The sequence below is a fragment of the Acanthochromis polyacanthus genome, chromosome 17 (genome assembly GCF_021347895.1).
Source record: "Acanthochromis polyacanthus isolate Apoly-LR-REF ecotype Palm Island chromosome 17, KAUST_Apoly_ChrSc, whole genome shotgun sequence".
Classification (NCBI taxonomy): domain Eukaryota; kingdom Metazoa; phylum Chordata; class Actinopteri; family Pomacentridae; genus Acanthochromis; species Acanthochromis polyacanthus.
In genome coordinates this window covers 34,313,241-34,334,746 of record NC_067129.1, presented here as the reverse complement: position 1 = coordinate 34,334,746, position 21,506 = coordinate 34,313,241, and the positions used below count along the sequence as shown (strand labels likewise).

At 41.0% G+C, this 21,506-nt stretch overlaps 1 protein-coding gene across 2 annotated transcripts in view; it reads left to right on the top strand.

Annotated features, from left to right (window-relative positions):
- The window catches only part of mcama (melanoma cell adhesion molecule a), a 118,993-nt gene that overhangs the window by 78,384 nt on the left and 19,103 nt on the right, over positions 1 to 21,506 (top strand). For both annotated transcript variants that reach the window (XM_051937384.1, XM_051937383.1), the window contains exons 7-11: positions 10,516 to 10,643; positions 14,782 to 14,926; positions 17,773 to 17,888; positions 18,124 to 18,265; positions 19,660 to 19,790. In XM_051937384.1, coding sequence (XP_051793344.1) covers positions 10,516 to 10,643; positions 14,782 to 14,926; positions 17,773 to 17,888; positions 18,124 to 18,265; positions 19,660 to 19,790 — 662 coding nt within the window. The remainder of the gene's footprint in view (positions 1 to 10,515; positions 10,644 to 14,781; positions 14,927 to 17,772; positions 17,889 to 18,123; positions 18,266 to 19,659; positions 19,791 to 21,506) is intronic.

Sequence of the window (21,506 nt, the reverse complement as noted above, 5' to 3'; positions counted from 1 at the left end):
AAAGGCGACAGTGGCAAGGAAAAACACCCTTTTAACAGGGAAGAAACCTCGAGCAGAACCCGGCTCTATATAGGGGGGACCCATCTGCCTGCTGGCCGGGCGGGTTGAGAAGGACAGAAGAGGGCAAGGGGGAGGGATGGGAGAAGAGGGAGGGGTGGGAAAGCAAGGAAAACACAACACACATTTGGATACATGCATGACAGGATATGTGACACAGACAAAGTATAAGCTAACATTGAAAACTGACTCATAATTTACTCTTATGATGTACGGCTCTGACATTAAACATACTCCATATATAGCTAGCAGTAAAATTCAAACAGTATGTAAGTTAGCATAACAGTATAGTGAAGGCAATGCAGAGTTGACTGGTGGAAAAAGGGAGTTGGAAGCAGAGGGCTGGAGGAAGGTCAGCAGCAGCATCCCACAGTGGACATGGTGGAGACTGGACCAGCTGGTGGAACATCAACCGCAGATCTGAAGCATCCAGCTCTGGGACCAGGGACACTCGGAGAAATAGCACAGGGGGAAACAGAGTGAATGTACTGCAATAACGGTATACATATTAAATGTAAAGGTAGATAGAGAAGGGCTCAGTGCGTCAAGAAAAGTCCCCCAGCAGCCTAGGCCTATAGCAGCATGACTAGAGGCAGAACGAAGGGACGTCCAAGAGGAGTCAGCTGTGCAAATGAAGACACAAGCCGAACCCCTGTGGGTCACCCAGTCAGCCCCAACTATAAGATTTGTCAAAAAGGAACGTTTTAAGCCTGGTCTTAAAAATAGAGAGGGTGTCTGCCTCCCGAACCCAAACTGGGAGCAGGTTCCACAGGAGAGGCGCCTGATAACTGAAGGCTCTGCCTCCCATTCTACTTTTAGAAATTCTAGGAACAACAAGTAAGCCTGCAGCTTGAGAGCGAAGAGTTCTACTAGGATAATAAGGTACTATCAGATCTTTAAGATATGATGGAGATTGGTTATTAAGAGCTTTATATGTCAGAAGAAGGATTTTAAATTCTATTCTGGATTTAACAGGAAGCCAGTGAAGAGAAGCAAGTATAGGGGAAATATGATCTCTTTTGCTAACTCCTGTCAGTACTCTCGCAGCAGCGTTTTGGATCAACTGTAGATGTTTGAGAGAGCTATTTGGACAACCCGATAATAAGGAATTGCAATAGTCAAGCCTGGAAGTAACAAAAGCATGAACTAATTTTTCTGCATCACTCTGAGACAGAATGTTCCTGATTTTTACAATATTACGCAGGTGAAAAAAGGAAGTCCTACAGACTTGCTTTATGTGTGAGTTAAAGGACATGTCCTGGTCAAAAATAACTCCAAGATTCCTCACAGTAGTACTGGAGGCCAATGTGATGCCATCCAGAGTAACTATTTGCTTTGAAAGCGAGTTTCTAAGATGTTTGGGGCCAAATACAATGACTTCAGTTTTGTCTGAATTTAGCAGTAGGAAGTTAAAAGTCATCCAGGTTTTAATGTCCTTAAGACAATCTTGCAGTCTAGCTAACTGATCAGTTTCATCTGGCTTCATAGATAAATACAATTGTGTGTCATCTGCATAACAATGGAAGTTAATACAATGCTTCCTAATAATATTGCCTAAAGGAAGCATGTATAATGTGAAAAGTATCGGTCCTAAGACAGAACCCTGAGGAACTCCATGATTAACTTTAGTATGCTCAGAAGAGTTATTGTTGACATGCACAAACTGGAACCTATCTGATAAGTAGGATTTAAACCAGTCCAGTGCTGTCCCTTTAATGCCAATTGAATGTTCTAGACGCTGTAATAAAATGTTGTGGTCGATTGTGTCAAACGCTGCGCTAAGATCTAACAAAACAAGTATAGAGACTAGTCCATTATCTGATGCTATGAGAAGGTCATTAGTAACTTTCACTAGAGCTGTTTCTGTGCTATGATGCACTCTGAAGCCTGACTGAAACATTTCAAACAAATTATTCCTTTGTAAGTGTTCACATAATTGATTTGCAACTGTTCTTTCCAGAATTTTAGAGAGAAATGGTAGGTTGGATATCGGTCTATAGTTAGCTAACACATCTGGATCTAAAGTGGGCTTTTTAAGCAAAGGTTTGATGACAGCAACCTTAAAAGCCTGTGGTACACAGTTTGATAGGAAATATTCGGATCTCAAAATTAATATTCGGATACCACCGTCACGACCAAATATTCGGATATTCGGGTCCAGTCCTAGTATAGTATAGTGTAGTTTAGTGTAGTACATTTATATTACAGAAGTATTGTACATATATAGTTTAGTACAGTACAGTACAGTACAGTATAGTATAGTACATATATAGTATAGCACAGAAGTATAATACATACTGTATCTGGTATAGTTAGGGCTGGGTATCAATCTAAAAGTTTCGATACCGGTACCAATACTGATACCTTCACTTCGATACTGGTTCCTAAACAATACTTTTTGCGATACCAGTTTTACAATATATACTCTAACAGAATGAAAATTGCATCTTGAGTTTAATTTTCCAGTGATTTCCAGTGCAAAAGAACATTTGCAAGCAATGTACAGTTCAGTACATACTGAGCAACCTTCGCCCCCGGACCCTTCCTGGCCGACCCGGAGCCGGTCGCGACGCACCGCCGTGGAGGAAATGCACCCGGCGGGGGACGGCCCGCACCCAGGGAGAGGTCCCGCGAGGGGATCCTCCGGGAATCCCCCGGGCGGACTGCGCGGACCCCACCCGTTTACCTCTTAATGGTTTCACGCCCTCTTGAACTCTCTCTTCAAAGTTCTTTTCAACTTTCCCTTAAGGTACTTGTCGATTATCGGTCTCGTGCCGGTATTTAGCCTTAGATGGAGTTTACCACCCGCTTTGGCATATACTGCACCGCGCACTATTGGCGTCCATTTTACAAAAGTAGAGCCACGTTTTAGACCTCAGAGGCATCTTTTCCCACTTCGACGACACGCTACACAACTGCAGTAAAGTCAATGTACCTAACGTGAAACCTGTCTGTGAATGGGCGGGGCACGCCACAGCATGTTTTTTCCGGCTTGCCGCAATCACGTGTAATGTTACAGCCAATCACAGGTTTGCTTTATCATAATCACGTGATAAGTACCGGAACATGGAATCGAAAGACGAGGCTTTTTTCGATTCTCATTACCACCGAAACATTTCGGTCGGTGCCATTAAAGAACCGAAGTTCGGTACTCAGCCCTAGGTATAGTACAGGGGTATAGTACAATGTAGCCGCAAGGGGACACAAGCCAGTGTCTTATTGTGCCGGTCCCAAGCCCGGATAAATACAGAGGGTTGTGGCAGGAAGGGCATCAGACGTAAAACTTTGGCCAAATCAAACATGCGAATCAAATGTATGACTTCCATACCGGATCGGTCGAGGCCCGGGTTAACAACGACCGCCATCGGTGCTGTCGACCTACAGGGTGCCGGTGGAAAATGGACTACTGTTGGTCGAAGAAGGAGGGGAGGAAGGTGTGTTCGTAGGAAGAGAGAGAAGAGGAACACCAAGAATCTCGGACTGAGAGTAGGGAATTTGAATGTTAGAACTATGACAGAAAAAGGTAGAGAGCTGGTTGACATGATGCAGAGGAGGAAGGTGGACATACTGTGTGTCCAGGAGACCAGGTGGAAAGGTAGCAAAGCTAGAATTTTAGGAGCAGGGTTCAAGTTGTTCTGTCATGGTGTGGATAGGAAGAGAAATGGAGTAGGAGTTATCTTGAAGGAGGAGTTTGTTAGGAATGTCCTGGAGGTAAAAAGAGTGTCAGATCGAGTGATGAGCCTGAAGCTAGAAATCAAAGGTGTGATGTTCAGTGCTGTTAGTGGGTATGCTCCACAGGTAGGATGTGAGCTGGAGGAGAAGGAGAAATTCTGGTTGGACCTTGATGAAGTGACGCAGAGCATCCCTAGGAGTGAGAGAGTTGTCATTGGTGCAGACTTCAATGGACATGTTGGTGCAGGAAACAGAGATGATGAGGAGGTCATGGGCAGGTTTGGTATCCAGGAGAGTAACGCAGAAGGACAGTGGTGGTTGACTTTGCAAAAAGGATGGAAATGACTGTAGTGAATACTTTCTTCCAGAAGAGGCAGGAACATAGGGTGACCTATAGGAGTGGAGGTAGGAGCACACAGGTAGACTACATCTTGTGTAGACGGTGTAATCTGAAGGAGATCAGTGACTGCAAAGTAGTGGTAGGTGAGAGTGTAGCCAGACAGCATAGGATGGTGGTGTGTAGGATGACTCTGGTGGTGAAGAAGATGAAGAGGGCAAAGGCAGAGCAGAGGACCAAATGGTGGAAGCTGAAAAAGGAAGAGTGTTGTATGACTTTCAGGAAAGAGTTGAGGCAGGCTTTGGATGGTCAGGAGGTGCTTCCAGATGACTGGACAACTACAGCAAATGTGATCAGGGAGACAGGTTGGAGAGTACTTGATGTGTCATCTGGAAGGAAAGGAGATAAGGAGACTTGGTGGTGGAATGAGGAGGTGCAGGAGTGGATCCAGAGAAAGAGGTTAGCTAAGAAGAAGTGGGACACTGAGAGGACTGAAGAGAGTAGACAGGAGTACAGGGAGATGCAGCGTAAGGTGAAAGTAGAGGTGGCAAAGGCCAAACAAGGGGCTTACGATGACTTGTATGCTAGGTTGGACAGTAAAGAGGGAGAGACTAACCTGTATAGGCTGGCAAGGCAGAGAGACAGAGATGGGAAGGACGTGCAGCAGGTTAGGGTGATAAAGGATAAGGATGAAAGTGTGTTGACAGGTGCCAATAGTGTGATGGGAAGATGGAAAGAGTACTTTGAAGAGTTGATGAATGAGGAAAATGAGAGAAAACGAAGAGTAGAAGAGGTGACTGTTGTGGACCAGGAAGTGGCAAAGATTAGTAAGGATGAAGTGAGGAGGGCATTGAAGAGGATGAAGAGTGGAAAGGCACTTGGTCCTGATGATATACCTGTGGAGGTATGGAAGTGTCTCGGAGAGGTAGCAGTCGAGTTTCTGACTGGGTTGTTCAACAGGATCTTAGATTGTGAGAAGATGCCTGAGGAATGGAGGAGAAGTGTGCTGGTGCCCATCTTTAAGAACAAGGGAGATGTGCAGAGTTGTGGCAACTACAGAGGAATAAAGCTGATGAGCCACACGATGAAGCTATGGGAAAGAGTAGTTGAAGCTAGACTAAGGGCAGAGGTGAACATCTGTGAGCAGCAGTATGGTTTCATGCCAAGAAAGAGTACAACAGATGCAATATTTGCTTTGAGGATGTTGATAGAGAAGTACAGAAAAGGTCAGAAGGAACTGCATTGTGTCTTTGTAGATCTGGAGAAAGCTTATGACAGGGTGCCCAGAGAGGAACTGTGGTTTTGTATGAGGAAGTCTGGAGTGGCAGAGAAGTATGTTAGAGTGGTGCAGGACATGTATGAGGACTGTAAGACAGTGGTGAGGTTTGCTGCAGGTGTGACAGAGGAGTTCAAAGTGGAGGTGGGACTACATCAGGGATTGGCTCTGAGCCCCTTCTTGTTTGCTATGGTGATGGACAGGATGACAGACGAGGTTAGACAGGAGTCTCCATGGACTATGATGTTTGCAGATGACATTGTGATCTGTAGTGAGAGCAGGGAACAGGTGGAGGAGAAGCTAGAGGCGTGGAGGTTTGCCCTGGAAAGGAGAGGAATGAAGGTTAGTCGCAGCAAGACGGAGTATCTGTGTGTGAATGAGAGGGACCCAAGTGGAAGAGTGAGGTTACAGGGAGAAGAGATCAAGAAGGTGGAGGATTTTAAGTACTTAGGGTCAACAGTCCAGAGCAATGGAGAGTGTGGAAAAGAGGTGAAGAAGCGTGTACAGGCAGGCTGGAACGGCTGGAGAAAAGTGTCAGGTGTGATGTGTGATAGAAGAGTTTCAGCTAAAATGAAAGGAAAGGTTTACAAAACTGTGATCAGACCAGCCACATTGTTTGGTCTGGAGACAGTGTCCCTGAGGAAAAGACAGGAGGCAGAGCTGGAGGTAGCAGAACTGAAGATGCTGAGGTTCTCTTTGGGAGTGACCAGGATGGATAGGATCAGGAATGAGTACATCAGAGGGACAGCACATGTTAGAGGCTTTGGAGATAAAGTCAGAGAGGCCAGACTGAGATGGTTTGGGCATGTCCAGAGGAGAGAGAGTGAATATATTGGTAGAAGGATGCTGAGTTTCCCACTGCCAGGCAGGAGGCCTAGAGGAAGACCAAAGAGGAGGTTTATGGATGTGGTTAAAGAGGACATAAAGGTAGCTGGTGTAAGAGAAGAAGATGCAGCAGACAGGGTTAGATGGAGGCAATTGATTCGCTGTGGTGACCCCTGAAGGGAAAAGCCGAAAGGAAAAGAAGAAGACAGGGGTATAGTACATGTATAGTATAGTACAGGGGTATCGTACATATATTAGACCCTCCAGAAAAACACGATTATGCCATCGCATGAATTCCCGCATTAATCACCAAAATGCCGCTGATTATGCAGGGGTCAATTATTTCCCAAAAGGCCACATAATCCCCGCAAAACAGTGCATAATTCCCGCAAGAATCTCACATTTCCACGAAAAAAAACGAGATATGTGCGGGTTCCGCTTGATTTCACAATTTCCGCATAAAATGAGAAAACTATAACCAATATAAATGGAGTTGTGAGTGAGTTTTTATGTGATGCCCGGCCTGACGTCATCAGTTCGCGCATTCACACACACACTAGAAGCACGAGCTGATGCGGAGCGCGGCGCAAGTGTTGCCAACTTAGCGACTTTCTCGCTAAATGTAGCGACTTTCCAAAGCGTCCTAGCGACTTTTTTTGTCAAAAAGCGACTAGCCACAAATCTAGTGACTTTTTCTGCCGTTTTGGAGACTGACAGGAAAACTCGGGTTATTCTGCAGTTACTGTTTTCAATGAGCAGCAGGTGCTGCTGTGAGCTTCTCCCCCTCCCAAAGCACACGCTGTCAGTCCAGTAACCCCGCAGCAGTCCCAGTGTGATTAGAGGACACATCACTCCGCGGCCAGACGGCAGATGAATCGCGCATGCACAAAGTCACTACAGATCCCATCCAGACTTACGGAGCGGGATATAAATGAAAATGTTTCTTCACTGTCATACTAAAATAAACCACAGGATTTAGCCTCTAGTACAAAAACATATTTTGGGTGTTTTAATTCACTTTTTGGTCTCTTCCACAACGTTATTCCTCTCTCCTACAACGTTGCTCACAATTACATGCAAACTGGGAAATAAGCAAATTAGGCGATGACGTCATTTAGCGACTTCTAGCGACTTTTAGGACAGCCAACAGATACTTTCCTTACTGAGCAGTTGGCAACACTGCACGGCGCTCAGAGACGAAAAACAAGAATGGCGAATGCTCAAAGATCATATACGAATATTTCAGCCAGAGACCGGGCAAAACAGTATCCAGATTTACTGCACGAAAGTGGGGGGAAACTTTTTTGCACCCCGTGCAACATTGTTCTGGAGCACCGAAGAAAATCAACCGTGTTGCAGCACTTCTCCACGACGAAGCACAGCAAAAGGCTTGCTGAACACAAAGGACTCAAACAACAACTTAGTGGTAGCCTAGTAACAGGATGTAGGAGAAGAATCACCTTTTTTCCCTGTTCTTACATATTTCACATCTTTTTGCATATTTCACAACTATTCACATACTTTGCAACTTTCCGCAAATTCCTCGCATAAAATGGCATAAAAACCCCACATAATTATTCGCATAATCAAGGATTTTAGCCCACATAATCAAGGATTTTTGCCTGTGTTTTTCTAGAAGATCTACTATATAGTATAGTACAGGGGTATAGTACATATATAGTCTAGTACAGGGGTATAGTACATATATAGTCTAGTACAGGGGTATAGTACATTTATAGTATAGTACAGAAGTATAATCATATTTAGTATAGTACAGAGGTATAGTACATATATAGCCTAGTACAGGGGTATAGTACATATATAGTATAGTACAGAAGTATAATCATATTTAGTATAGTACAGAGGTATAGTACATATATAGCACACTTTTTTCATGATGTGTCATTATGCTACACGTGTTGCCCCATATGAGGCTAAATTTATGAGATTATTACGCTACAGAAACATATTGTCAATACACATGTTAAATTTAAAGTTTATCACCTGTTTGTCTCTACATCGAAATTCATTTATGATCTGTATTGAACTTTACCTAATTTTCTATCTATAACCTCTGTTGTTTAATACCTTCTGTGGCTAAAGAGTTTTTATTTATTATAAACGCGGTAACAGAATCTCATCTTTTCTCATTCGGCCCACTTATTGCATCCTCTGTGGAAGCTGGTTTTAAATGGATGTAACAGATGCTAATGTGGTGCGCTGAGTGGAATATTCATTAGACTCCCACATGAGGAACTCTCCAACCACCAACACATCCAGAGGTGCTGCTGATAACTTGATGTAAAACTTGAGAACACACAGCTCTGGTTGGAGGTTCAAGGTTCACGTTTTTCAGTCGACAGCAGAAAGTGCTTCTGGTCTTTTTCTGCTGATTTGCTGACCTCAGACTGGAGACAAGCATCTTGTAGAAGTGTTTCCTCATGGCTAGTTTCCATCTTGTTATTCAAAGAGCCACTCAACCAGTTTTTCGCATGAAGTTTATTCATTCCTCATGAGGAAAAAGTAGCATAAAGTCTTCCTAAGCTCCAGAGGAAGGCTGCATAGTGGAAAAACCTCACTTTGTGATAAATACATATGTGTATTTTTAATATCTTTAGAGCTAAGAAAGGATGGAGGAATCTTTATCAGATGACCTGATCTGCCAAATATTACTCACTGTATCTGCATTTAAAAGCTGGCAGAACTCTGGTAAACGCATGCAAAATACTTCTGTTGCTTTGGATGGTAGTCAAATCTGCCTTTGCATTTGTCAGACAGAGCTCTGTGACGCTAATCTATAATTAAATAATTAGGCAAAACTCGTAATTGCAAGATACTTTGACTGTTGTTGGTCAACATCATTCTTTCTGAAGCTGTAATATTTTCTCACAACTAACACTGTGTTTCTTTTGGCAACGAACCTTTATATATTCAGTATTTCGCTTCTGTCTTTTCATCACTGTTTTGTGCACATGCAAAGCCTCCTATATGTCAGCTGTCTCTTTTAGATAAAAAAATAGCCGAGAACCCTTAAATCAGAGCAAATAAGATCAACTTTATTGATTCCTCTGTGTGGAAATACCTATGTTACAGCAGCTAGACACAAACAGTAAGAAAATCAATGCAAAAAGAGAAAAAAAAATTAAAAGACTTTAATTTTTAAATTAAAGTCTGACACCTTGACACCTTTCTTTCACACAAATATGGAATTCACTATCCACTGTCGTTCTGTCGGACTTCTCTTGTAGATTAAATGACAGCTATGGGAGTTTTCTTTGTCGTATCAAGCAGCAGAAAAAGTCACAGAATCAGATGTTTGCCTTGCTTTGACTGTTGTTATTGCACACAGTAGTGTTTTTGCTGAAAAATTAACGTTGACTTGTAAATTGCAAGTGGAATCTAGCATTTATTTTGCATTTTTCAACTTTAAAGAAGATTTTATAATCACTGGAAAACCTCTTCAAGTCTTCTTATTGTTGGTAAATGTCAATATTAACACAAATACAGTTTAAATTCCCATCACTTTAACAATCATATTATGGTGTCATTTATGTCATTAATAAAATAATCGATAGCTGAAGCCCTAAACCTAACTTAGTTTAACTTGGCTTGACGTAGCTTCACTTAGCTTAGGTTTGGTCAACTAAACTTAACTGAACTTAGCTTAACTTAACTTGTCTTGCCTTGATTTTACTTGACTTCACTTAGCTTAGCTTTACTTAGCTTAACTTGCTTGACTTGACTTAACTTGACTTAGCTTGACTTAGCGTAACTTAACTTAGCTTAAGTTGGCTTGATTTGACTTAGCTTAACTTAGCTTAGCTTAGTTTAACTTAACTTAGCATAGCTTAGCTTCGCTTAACCTAATATGGAATCCATTACCCACTGTTGTTCTGTCAGACTTTTCTTGTAGACTAATCAAATGACAATCATACTTTGTTGTATCAAGTAGGAGAAGAAAATCGCAGAATCAAATGTTTGCTTTGCTTTAACTGTTTTGATTGCACAGAGTAGTGTTTTTGCTGAAAAAATAACATTGATTTCTAAATTGCAAGTGTAATTCAGCATTTATTGTATTTTTTTAACTTTAAATGCATTTTATAATCACTGGAAAGCCTCTTTTAAGCTTCTTATTGTTTCTAAATGTCAATATTAACACAAATACAGTTTAAATTCCCATCGCTATAGCAGCCACATTATCTCGTCTCCTCCGTGGTTTTTGTTGACGCCGTGGCAGCCGGAGCCAAACACAGTCTGTGCTGTCAGCGTTATGGAAATGTGCTTGTAAAGTGACTTTAACAGCTCGCTGAATGAGCCGGCCTAATTCGATTCTGTGTGTTGTGTGCAGACCCCACCACCATGGCGGAGCTGTGGAAGGAGTCGCCCCAGGGCCTGGTCAAAGAGGGGGATACCGTGGAGCTGCGTTGTCAGGGAGACGGCAACCCCCCGCCGCCCTTCGCCTTCAAAAGAGAACAAGTAAGAATGGACGTCCTATTCTCACCCCGAAAGTCCCCCAGAGAGAGAAAGGGTGACACGGGGGAGACTTGTAGGGAATGTTTTTGATATGCAGAGCTCTCAGGGCCCCATGCAGACATGAGTGTGCAGCATGTGTGAGGACGTCCAGGCTGGAGTCTGAGACCGGACACTCGTTCCCATGTCAGACACAAATTCATTGTATGACTGGACAAAACAAAAGCCCAGCTGACTGGCTGTCAAACCGTCACTTACAGCCATTTTATTAACCAGTTTTGCTGTGAAGGACTAGAGGAATAAATAATTTATATTTACTTCATTACATAGCAGGAAAATCTAGATTTTAATTGAATACATTTAGCCATATTCCCATGTTTTTTTAAATATTTATTGTTACTTTTTATCAGCATTACATTATACTGTTGTATTCTAGCCTCATTTTAGCTCATTTATTTTATTCCAGTATTGCATCATGCTTATATTGCTTTTTTATCTTTACGTGTTGCATTTCTTATGTCATGTGTTTTTTTCTGAGCAATGTCTGGCATAAAAATCTATTTGGCATTAATAAAGTTTTATTTAAACTTAACTGAACACAACTTAATGGCTTACCTTAACTTGGCTTGGCTCGGCTTGACTTAGCTTAGCTTTCCTTAACTTAGTGTAGCTTAACTAGATCTGAAACGACTCCTCAATTAATTTGATGACTGAAATGCCTTGAAGCTTTGTTAATCCACTATATACTACTATATATGCACAATACAGCGCGGATGTCCACCCTTGTTCTGCCTGGACCGTTATTTCTGTTGCACAGCGTGCTCATTTTTGGTTTTGATGATGTAACATGCATGCTAAGCGTGGAATGCAAAATGGAAATGGAGACATCTGATTACTCATTTAATCACCAGAATAATCGATAGAATACTAGATTATTAAAATAATTAATAGCTGCAGCCCTAACTTAAAGGGGAACTTTGTTTTTTTTCAACCTGGGGTCTGTTTCCATATGTAATTTCATACATGTGAGTGATGGAGAAATGAATTTTCGACATAGCTCCAGTATTTAGCCAGGCAGGCAGCTTAGCAGCTCAGCTAGCAGCTCGGCTAGCGAAAAGTATGGGGCAGCTCGCGCGATTTCGGAACGAGATTTGCTTTCTAGCGTCCTGAGATTTGGATACAGACCACAACAAAGAGCGATCGCCAGGTAATGTGGAGGTTTCCGTTCACTTCTCATCTCTAGTATGTTGTGGGACACTCATTGAGACTATCTGAGCCGGTCAGTGTGGGGCAAAAGCACATTAGGGTGGACTTTGACACGGAGGGGCCAGCTGCCCCATACTTTTCGCTAGCCGAGCTGCTAGCTGAGCTGCTAAGCTGCCTGCCTGGCTAAATACTGGAGCTATGTCAAAAATTCATTTCTCCATCACTCACATGTATGAAATTACATATGGAAACAGACCCCAAGTTGAAAAAAACCGAAGTTCCCCTTTAACTTTGTTTAGCTTGGCTTGGCGTGACTTCACTTGGCTTAGCTTAAGTTAACTTAGTTTCACTTAGCTTAACTTGACTCAGCTTAATTTAGCTTGAATTTACTTGGTTTAGCTTAGCTTGGCTTAACTTGATATAGCTTGACTTGATTCAGCTTAATTTTGCTTAGATTAGCTTAACGGTTGATGCTACAGGTACGGGTCCGTACCTGTAGCATCTGTACTAGAGGTACGGACCCGTACCCGTAGCATCTGTACTAGAGGTACGGACCCGTTAAGGTCACTGAAGAGCTGGCGCCGGTTAACTACTATTTGCTGCACATTACAGGCAGTTTATATGAATGACTTTGATGGTGAACATTGTATAATTTAACCAAAAATACACCGTCTCCTCTCACACTTTAGACATTGCAGTTTTTACACTTTTAGACGCCGTGTATAAATTGTTTGAAGTCCAGTTCCTATTAAGTAGTTTACCGCGTTCAGTGGTGGAAGCGGCTGACGAACTCCATTGCAAATGTTCCCATTTAATTTCGGACGCTAATTTACAAGATAAAGTTAAGGATGTCGAATATGAAACAAACACTCGTGAATGGTGAGGAGCAGCTCTTTAATTCGGCATGAATTAAAAAAACCCACAAACTCGATTTACTGTGATATTGTGAGATTTCTTTGTGGTTATGTAACTTAGCCATTCAACAGAGTCCGCTAACATTAAAGTGACTGACGTGCAGTGTCTGTGCTGACAGACGTAGAAAATATGTCAGGGTTTTGTTTAGGTTGTTAATATGTAATAGTCTGTCGCTACTTTTGAAGGTAAAAAAAATACTTGTAGTTTGCTGGCTGTTAGTTCCGCCATTTGTTTTGTTTGCTGTTTGTGCTTTATTAGAACAGGGTCACGTGAATAAAATTTTTTGCTATTTTTAATAGTAGTGCTGATTTCAACCCCCAAATCGCTGTCCGTGAAAAAGTCAGATAATGATATTTATAAGACATTATGCATGATAGAAAAGAGAACAGCAGATAACTGACATGACAGGCTCGGCACGCAGATTCACCTCAAATCACGGAAGCGCCTTCATCACTCGGATTACCAAGCCGGCTCATTAATATTTATGTACGTCGGATTACCAGCCAATCACAAAAGCGCGTTCATCAGCCGGCTCATTAATATTCATGTACGTCTCATTAATATTTATGGTAAGGGAAAGTGCCGTATCCGTAGGCCACAGGCTACGGGTACGGGTCCGTATCTGTAGACACTACCTAGCTTAACAAAACTTGATTTAACTTGACTTATCTTCACTTAGCAGTGTAACTTAACATAGCTCAACTTTCCTTGACTTGCCTTGACTTGGCTTAACCTAACTTAACTTTGTTTAACTTGGCTTAGCTTATCTTAGCTTCACCTTGCTCAAAATGTGCTGCAGTCCTGAGTTGCAGTCTGTGAGGTACAAATCTGCATCAAGTTCAATACTTGTGGACTTTTTTGTTTGAGTTTGTGCTGGTTTGGTGGTAATCCACCCAGTGGCTGTCAACATGTCGTACTCTTTAAAACCAATTAAGACTTAAAGACTTTTCTTTATGTTAAAAGATCCTCTCTGCCTCTTCTTTATGACACGTTTACATGAGGATATATAATCAATTTACAAGGATAAGAAGATATTGATATTTGTGCCAGATACCGTTCAGAAAATAAAATTACACAACATGAGAAACCGCCTAGTAGAAAAGCAATAAGAAGTACGATACATTACTGAAAATATAAATAAATGTGTAAAAATAAGACTAGAATAGAAAAGCAATAAATACTGACCATGATTCTGAGGTAGTAAAGACACACATGAAAATGAAATATTTAACATCTGAGCTAATTTGCATCAAGTAAAACTTTGAATTTGTGCCAAGTTGAATCCATCCAGTAGCTGCCAGCGTATTTTACTGTGTACAGTCATGAAGAGTGTGTTTTATTTATGTTCCCTGTGTTTTATGTGTGATTAATGTATTCATCTCACTGCTGCATGACTGATTACCCCACTGGGGACAAATCCGATTGATTGATTGATGTTGTTTATACTCGTAAAACCTCTGCTGTATGGATGAGTTTTTACAGAACACATTAACTGCAGCCGTATGCACTCACTTTAGCAGTGTAGTAAATACTCTAAGTGACATTTTGTGTGATTTATTTTTGCTTTCAGGCTTTCAGATTTGCCAAATCTACGTGGTTTCTTGCCCTTAATGGATTCAGACATAAACTCAGTCATGTCTTCAGATCCAAACAAATCTGAAAGAATATTTGTCACATTTATTTAATGGATGACTTCAGGCGCGTTTGTGGAAAGCTGTCATTTTGAACCAGCTTTAGGTCATTGTTTGGTCTGGTGAGTGGGTTAAATTAGTAATATTTTTCCATTTACAAGCTATCTTTCAGTCACATAAAACTAAAGTCTACATGTGCAACCCTTAGAACTAACCTCTGTGATGAATTGGACGTCAATTTCCATTTTTGGTGTAAATAAAATACGGTTTGCTGCTGTCGCTTTACAAACATTTCTGATACAGCAACAAAGAACAAACTTAAGCTTCTTCTGTGACTTTTAAACTGTCACATTATGTGTTTAGGTTGAATTTAAAGTGAGTTTCTGCTGCAGGCGCTGGACGTGGACTTGAAGAGCCGCGGCGACGTCTTGACTCTGTCGGCGGTGTCTCGTAAAGACAGTGGCATCTACCAGTGTCGCCCTAAGAATGCCACCGACTCCAGCGACGTCAAAGGAGAAATGCAGCTCACTGTGCACTGTGAGGAACCAGTCTTCATACTCAACACACACATGCATGTCCATACATGTATATATATACAGTCCCTGACAAAAGTCTTGTCGCATAAGGATATAGTAACCTTAAATGGCATATAACTTTATTTCTAATCAATCAGTTCTCACAAAAAATGATTCATTTTAATGTCAAGGGCTTTCACATTAATAACTGGGTGCAAGTTGACCCTGTCAAAAAGTGTCCTGATGTTCACGTCTTGGTAAAGCCCATAACATCTGTTTTTGCAAGGACAAAAGTCTTGTCATGTCTTTAAATGATTCAACCAATCACAGATTAGAAGTTCACCCGTGACAAATACTGTAACTGACACATTCCCAGGTGTGTATAAAAAGAAACCCAAGACACAAGACCTTCATATGAAGCCCAACCTGACCCCGACAGCATGCCAAAGATCCAACCACAGACCAAAGTGCTGAACATCAAGACCCTGAAGACCAAGTCTGCTACTGAGGTGGCGGACAGCTTTAATGTATCCAAATGTCAAGTCGAGAGGATAAGAAAAAGATCTGAAGAAACTGGTGGCATTTATGACAAGCCCAGGTCAGGCAGACACCTGTTAGAGAAGAGCATTTGTTGCTTCGACAATCCAGGGCCAGCCCTTTTTCAACTGCAACAGAGTTACACGTGAACTGGTCGCCAGAAATCCCTGTATCTACAAGAACAGTTTGTCAAATTCTCTTATGCGGTGTTCTCCATAATCAAATTAGTGCATAGAAACCAGCATTAAACAGAAGACAACAAAAAGTCGTGTTGCATTTGTCAAGGTACACAGCTTGCAGGAAGGATGGACAATGAAAAGTGACAGAAGGTTGATTTTTCTGATGAATCATCCATTGAACTGCATCCCAGTCAACGCAAATCCTGCAGAAGCCGCACTAACCCAAGATTCACCAAGAAAACAGTCAAGTTTGGTGAAAGAAAAATCATGGTTTGGGGTTACATCCGGTATGGGGGGTACGAGAGCTCTGCAGAGTGGATGGAAACATCAACAGCCTGAAGTATCAAGAAATTATTGCTGCCCATTACTTCCCAAACTATAAGAGAGGGCAAATTCTGCAGCAGAATGGCATTCCTTCTCATACGTCAGCCTCCACATCAAAGTTCCTGAAAGCAAAGAAGGTCCAGGAGCTCCAGGATTGGCCAGCTCAGTCACCAGACATGAGCATTATTGAGCATGTCTGGGGTAAAATGAAGGAGAAGGCTTGGAAGATGAAGCCGAAGAATCTTGATGCACTCTGGGAGCCCTGAAAGACTGTTTTCTTTGCCATTTAAGATGACTTTATCAATAAGTTATTTGAGTCATTGATGAGACGTATGGATGCAGTCCTCCAAGCTCTGGAAGTCATACACAATATTAATTCTTTTTTGCAAGACACCATGACTTAATGTTCTGATGTTTTATAGCATATTTGTGTATTCAGAATAAAGTATATGTTTGATTTCAACATTATTTTTGTATGCGACAAGACTTTTGTCCAAGCAAAATCTGACCTTTCTGTCCTAATTAAATGATAAAACTCAATGAATAATATAAAACTTTATTTTGGCATAATAAATATAATCTAGAGGGCTTTGTCATTCATATGAGCCATTTCTGATTCCAATTGATCAACGACAAGTCCAGTTGCTATTTGTTGTTCCTACAACTTAAGAGAAGCGACAAGACTTTTTTCAGGGACTGTATATATATATATATATGTGTGTGTGTGTGTGTGTGTGTGTGTGTGTGTGTGTGTGTGTGTACTTGTTTCTGCTATACAGGTGGGGACTTTGACCTGACTATTTGCTATAAAGGTGGGGACTTGTCTTACGGTGGGGACCTAAAATGAGGTCCCCACGGGTGGCAACACCGTTTTCTTGGCCATATTGTTGTTAATAAAAAATGTAAAAGTGCAAAAACGTTTGTTTAGGGTTAGGCATTGATTTGGTGATGGTTAAGGTTAGGGTTAGGGTATGGGTTAGGAGTTAGATATGAATGGGAGTCAATGGTAAGTCCCCACCGGTATAGAAAAACAAACATGGGTGTGTGTGTGTGTGAGTGTGTGTGTGTATATTTCACAGTAGAGATGGCAATTCAGTAGAATTGGCAATTCTCCTAGTAGAAATGCCAATCGCAAGCTCTACTAGGAGAATTGGCAATTCTACTGAATTGGTTAGGGTTAGGGTTAGCAATCGCAATTCTCCTAGTAGAGACTGCGATTGGCATCTCTACTAGGAGAATTGCCAATTCTACTGAATTGCCATCTCTACTGTGACATATATACACACACACACACACACACACACACACACACACATATATATATATATATATATATATATATATATATATATATAAAAGTAAAAATTTAACACTTTAAATCCTTACATAATGGCCTTAAGGGTGTTTGTTCATCTCTATCTGTAAAGATGCTTTATCAAGAACATCCGAGGCCCAGGTGATACAAACGCAACACTTCCTCCAAGGTTATTATAAATACGTACTACAGACCAAATAAACTTCATTAATAAAATAAAGACTACCGTCATAAATGTTTTAATTCAGTATTTAATTCCAAAATGGCCAAATGTTGGTCTAAATTCCAGTCATTCACAGGATGGAGTTTTGTTTACAATTTCTAAATCCTTAAGGTACCTGAACTTGCAGTGTGTTAGTTGTCATTCTGTTGCCTCTCTGGTTAGTTTCTCATCATGTAGACCAATTTCAGCACCATAGTCGTCCTTGTTCTGTTCACTAGAAGCTCAGAAATCAACACAGCAACCTCAACCTCTGCACTGATTCCTTTACCTTCTTGTTTTGTTGTGTCCAGACTTGGATCCAGCTGTTGTGGTGCCCAAAGACTCCGAGGTCATGTTCAAAGGAGAAGGTCTGACGGCATCCTGCAACGCTCTGTCCTCCCTCAAAACAACCACCGTCTGGTACAAGGTACTTAAACGCAACATCCTGCTTATTATTTTATCGGCATTAGAGAGTCCAGAGGATATTCGGTTGGAGTAGTTTTGGACATCTGGATGCCATGTTGTTGCAAATCTGTTCGAGGGAAACATTAGAGTCAAAAGTTGCAGAAATGTACCACTCAACACCTCAAAAATTCAACCGTTAAAGGAAAAAGCCAGTCATCGACATACTTATTTTGACTCACCACATGTTTCCTGTGCAGGATGGGAAGCAGGTAGGTCAGGGGAACACGTTACACCTGCAGGACGCCGACTATGAAACCAGCGGAAAATACATCTGTGAGGTGACTGTTCCCTCGCTGCCGGCCCTGCACACCAGAGGCTCCGTCCACATTATCGTCCAGGGTCAGTCACCTCCAGCTTTTCCTTACTTCTGATATTAGATAAGGACTGACCGACATGTTGTTTTGTTCAAAAAAATAAGCTTAAATGTAATGTTTTAACAGCATGTGATAGCAGAGAAGCTGCTGTTTGTAACAAAGCTTCTTCCTTACTAAGGGTGACTATAACTGAATATGTAAAATAGAAATAGAGTGATAAAATTAGGCTCTCCTCTGTTTACATAGTGTCAACTGATCAGATTGTCTCTTCTCTATTTTCTTAATATTTCACTGTTCTATCACATTTATTGTCTACTAAGGTCCATATCTTAAAACTTTATTAATTATTGTTTTCCAGACACAGTTTCAGGTTAATCTGTGGCTGCCTTCTAACTTTACCACTAGCAGTTAGCATAACCTTAGCCACTGTGAGAGTAGCTAGTTTCCTGGTTTCCTGATGTTTCTTGTTCAATTTTTGCCATTTCTGCTTGAGAGACATTTCTGAGACCTAAAGAAGGGCATTTAATTAATCAATAAACGGCCAATAATAATACAGATAATTGGAAAAAGCCAAATTTTGGCCACCTTAATCACTCTATCACTGCTAAAAATTAGCTGTAAAAACTGTATTTCTTTCACTGTTCTGTCAGTGTTATTGTACACCAAGGTCCTTATCTTAAAGCATTATTAATTATTGTTTTCCAGACTGTTTCAGGTTAATCTGTGGCTCCCTTCTAACTTAGCCGCTAGCAATTAGCATAGCCTTAGCCACTGTGAGAGAAACTAACTTCCTAGTTAGTGTTTCTTGTTCAGTTTTTGCCTCTTGAGAGTCATGTCTGAGACCATGAAGTCCTGAAACCTGAAGTAGCACATTTAATTCATTAATAGACAGTCAATAAATATACTGATTATCAGAAAAATGGCAAACATTGAACACGATAATCAGGCTATTGCTGCTAAAATTAACTGTAAAAAGTGTGTTTCTTTCACTGTTCTATCAGTTTTATTGCCCACTAATGTCCGAATCATAAGTTCTAGTAATTATTGTTTTCCAGACTCTGTTTCAGGTTAATCTGTTACTGCCTTCTAACTTAGCCGCTAGCTGTTAGCGTAGCATTAGCCAATGTGAGAGAAACTAACGTCCTGGTTTCAGTTTTTGCAGTTTCTACTTGAGAGACATTTCTGAGACATGAAGAAAAGCATTTAATTTATGAATAATTGCTTTGAAGGCACAACGGGGCTTCAATTTGAAACATCTGGATAGAAAGAGTTGAGTTTCACTAAAGGGAGTGGAGCTAATTAGATGGTTAAATAATGCATCACTATCTAGATTTATGAAGGCAGCAGGTAAACTGGACAAATTAAGCAGGATTTAGATGATAGAACATTCTTGTTGTTGACATACCTGTACGTCTTCAGGTGGTCCTCAGCTGGTGGGTCCGGAGCAGGAGGTGCAGCTGGAGGAGGCGGCCGGCCGGATGGTGAACCTGAGCTGTGAGGCTCAGGGACATCCACTGCCCAGCATCTCCTGGAACATCATCGGCAGCCAGGTGAGTCTCAGGGTTCACATGTAGATGAAGATGATGGAAATATTCTGAATTGTGGAACCGCTTCGTACTGACAGTGAAACCAGAGATATTTGGTTTTCTGCTGTAGGTATGTATAAATACACTCATCTGCCACTTTATTAGCTCCACCTTTTGCCTTCAGAATGGCCTGAACTCTTTCATGGCATCCATTCAATGAAGTGATTTTGGTCCATGTTGATGGAATCCTTCCTGCTGCTGTTAGACTGACTGGAAAAACTCTAATGCTGCAGCTTCCTGAAATTTAAATATACACATTTCTGCACTGAGCTGAAACACTGGAGGACTCGGGTCTCAAGTGTCTTTATTTATGAAAGGAAAGGCAGAATTTTCTGATTCCAACCTATTAAATTTGAATTTTTTTTATTCTTTTCTCCTCTATAGCAACAATCTAAAAATGTCAAGCTGTAAGTAATTTTTGAGAACCCCAGAGAGACCACACAGAACAGCGGGAAGCAGATTTAACTCAATTTATTACAGAATAGTCTATTGGAATCGTCACACACTCACTCGCGGGATAGAGGGGGACAAGGTCAGGCTCCAGAGAGCGGCAGTCCGTGTGACCCATGTCGGCCGGTCGGTGCAGTCCTGGCAGGAGGGAAGGGTCCGTGCCCTGACTTCAGCTAGGGTGGCAGGGCTGCGACCAATCGCCTGATCAGCAGCTGCAGAGAGCCCCACAGACCGGCGACACACCGGCAGGGGAACAGCGACCGAAAGGGGGCGAGGCTGAGTTCAGCCTGTGACAGAAAAGTTTTGCGTTGTGGACAAAGCAAGACTTTTGAGGACGTTGTCTTAGATTTTTTTTTTGTCCTTATTCGGAATTTTCTGACTGCTTATAGAGCAAACAGCTAATCAGTTAATCGAGAAAATGACTGACAGATGAATAAACATAATTTCATTAACTTTTTATGGAAAGAAAGTCAGAATTATCTGATTTCAGCTTCTTAAATTTCAATATTTTGTGGTTTCTTTCTTCCTCTATGACAGTGAACTGAATATCTTCAGGTTGTGGACAAAGAAAGACATTGAAGACGTCACTGTGGACTTTTTTTGAACATCTGTCGTTATTTTTGACGTTTTACAAACCAAATATGTTATTTTTCTTAGCTTATCTTATGTTACCATGGCTTAGTTTTAGATTATCTTATCATACCTTGTCTTAGCTTGTGTTATCATAGCGGACTTTATCTTAGCTTAGCTTAGCTTACCTTGGCTTAGCTTTAGATTATCTTATCATACCTAGTCTTAGCTTATGTTATCGTAACAGACTTAAGCTTTTTCTCAACATATTTTTTTTATTTTATCTTTCTTGGCTTAGCTTAGCTTAGCTTAAGTTGTCTTATCTCTGCTTAGCTTTAGATTATCTTAAACCTTCTCTTAGTTTATGTTATTGTAGTGGACTTTATCTTGTCTTATCTTTCTTGGTTTAGCTTAGCTTATCTTTACTTTGTTTAGATTATCTCGTCATGCCCTGAGCTTATGTTATCATAGCAGACTTTATCTTAGTTTATCTTAGCTTATCTAATCTGTTTTTATCTTGGTTTAGCTTTAGATTATCTTATCATACTTGGTCTTAGCTTGTGTTATCATTGCAGACTTCAACTTTTTCTTATCTTATCTTATCTCATATTTTTTTTGTTTTAGCTTAGCTTATCTTGACTTAGTCTAGATTATCTTGTC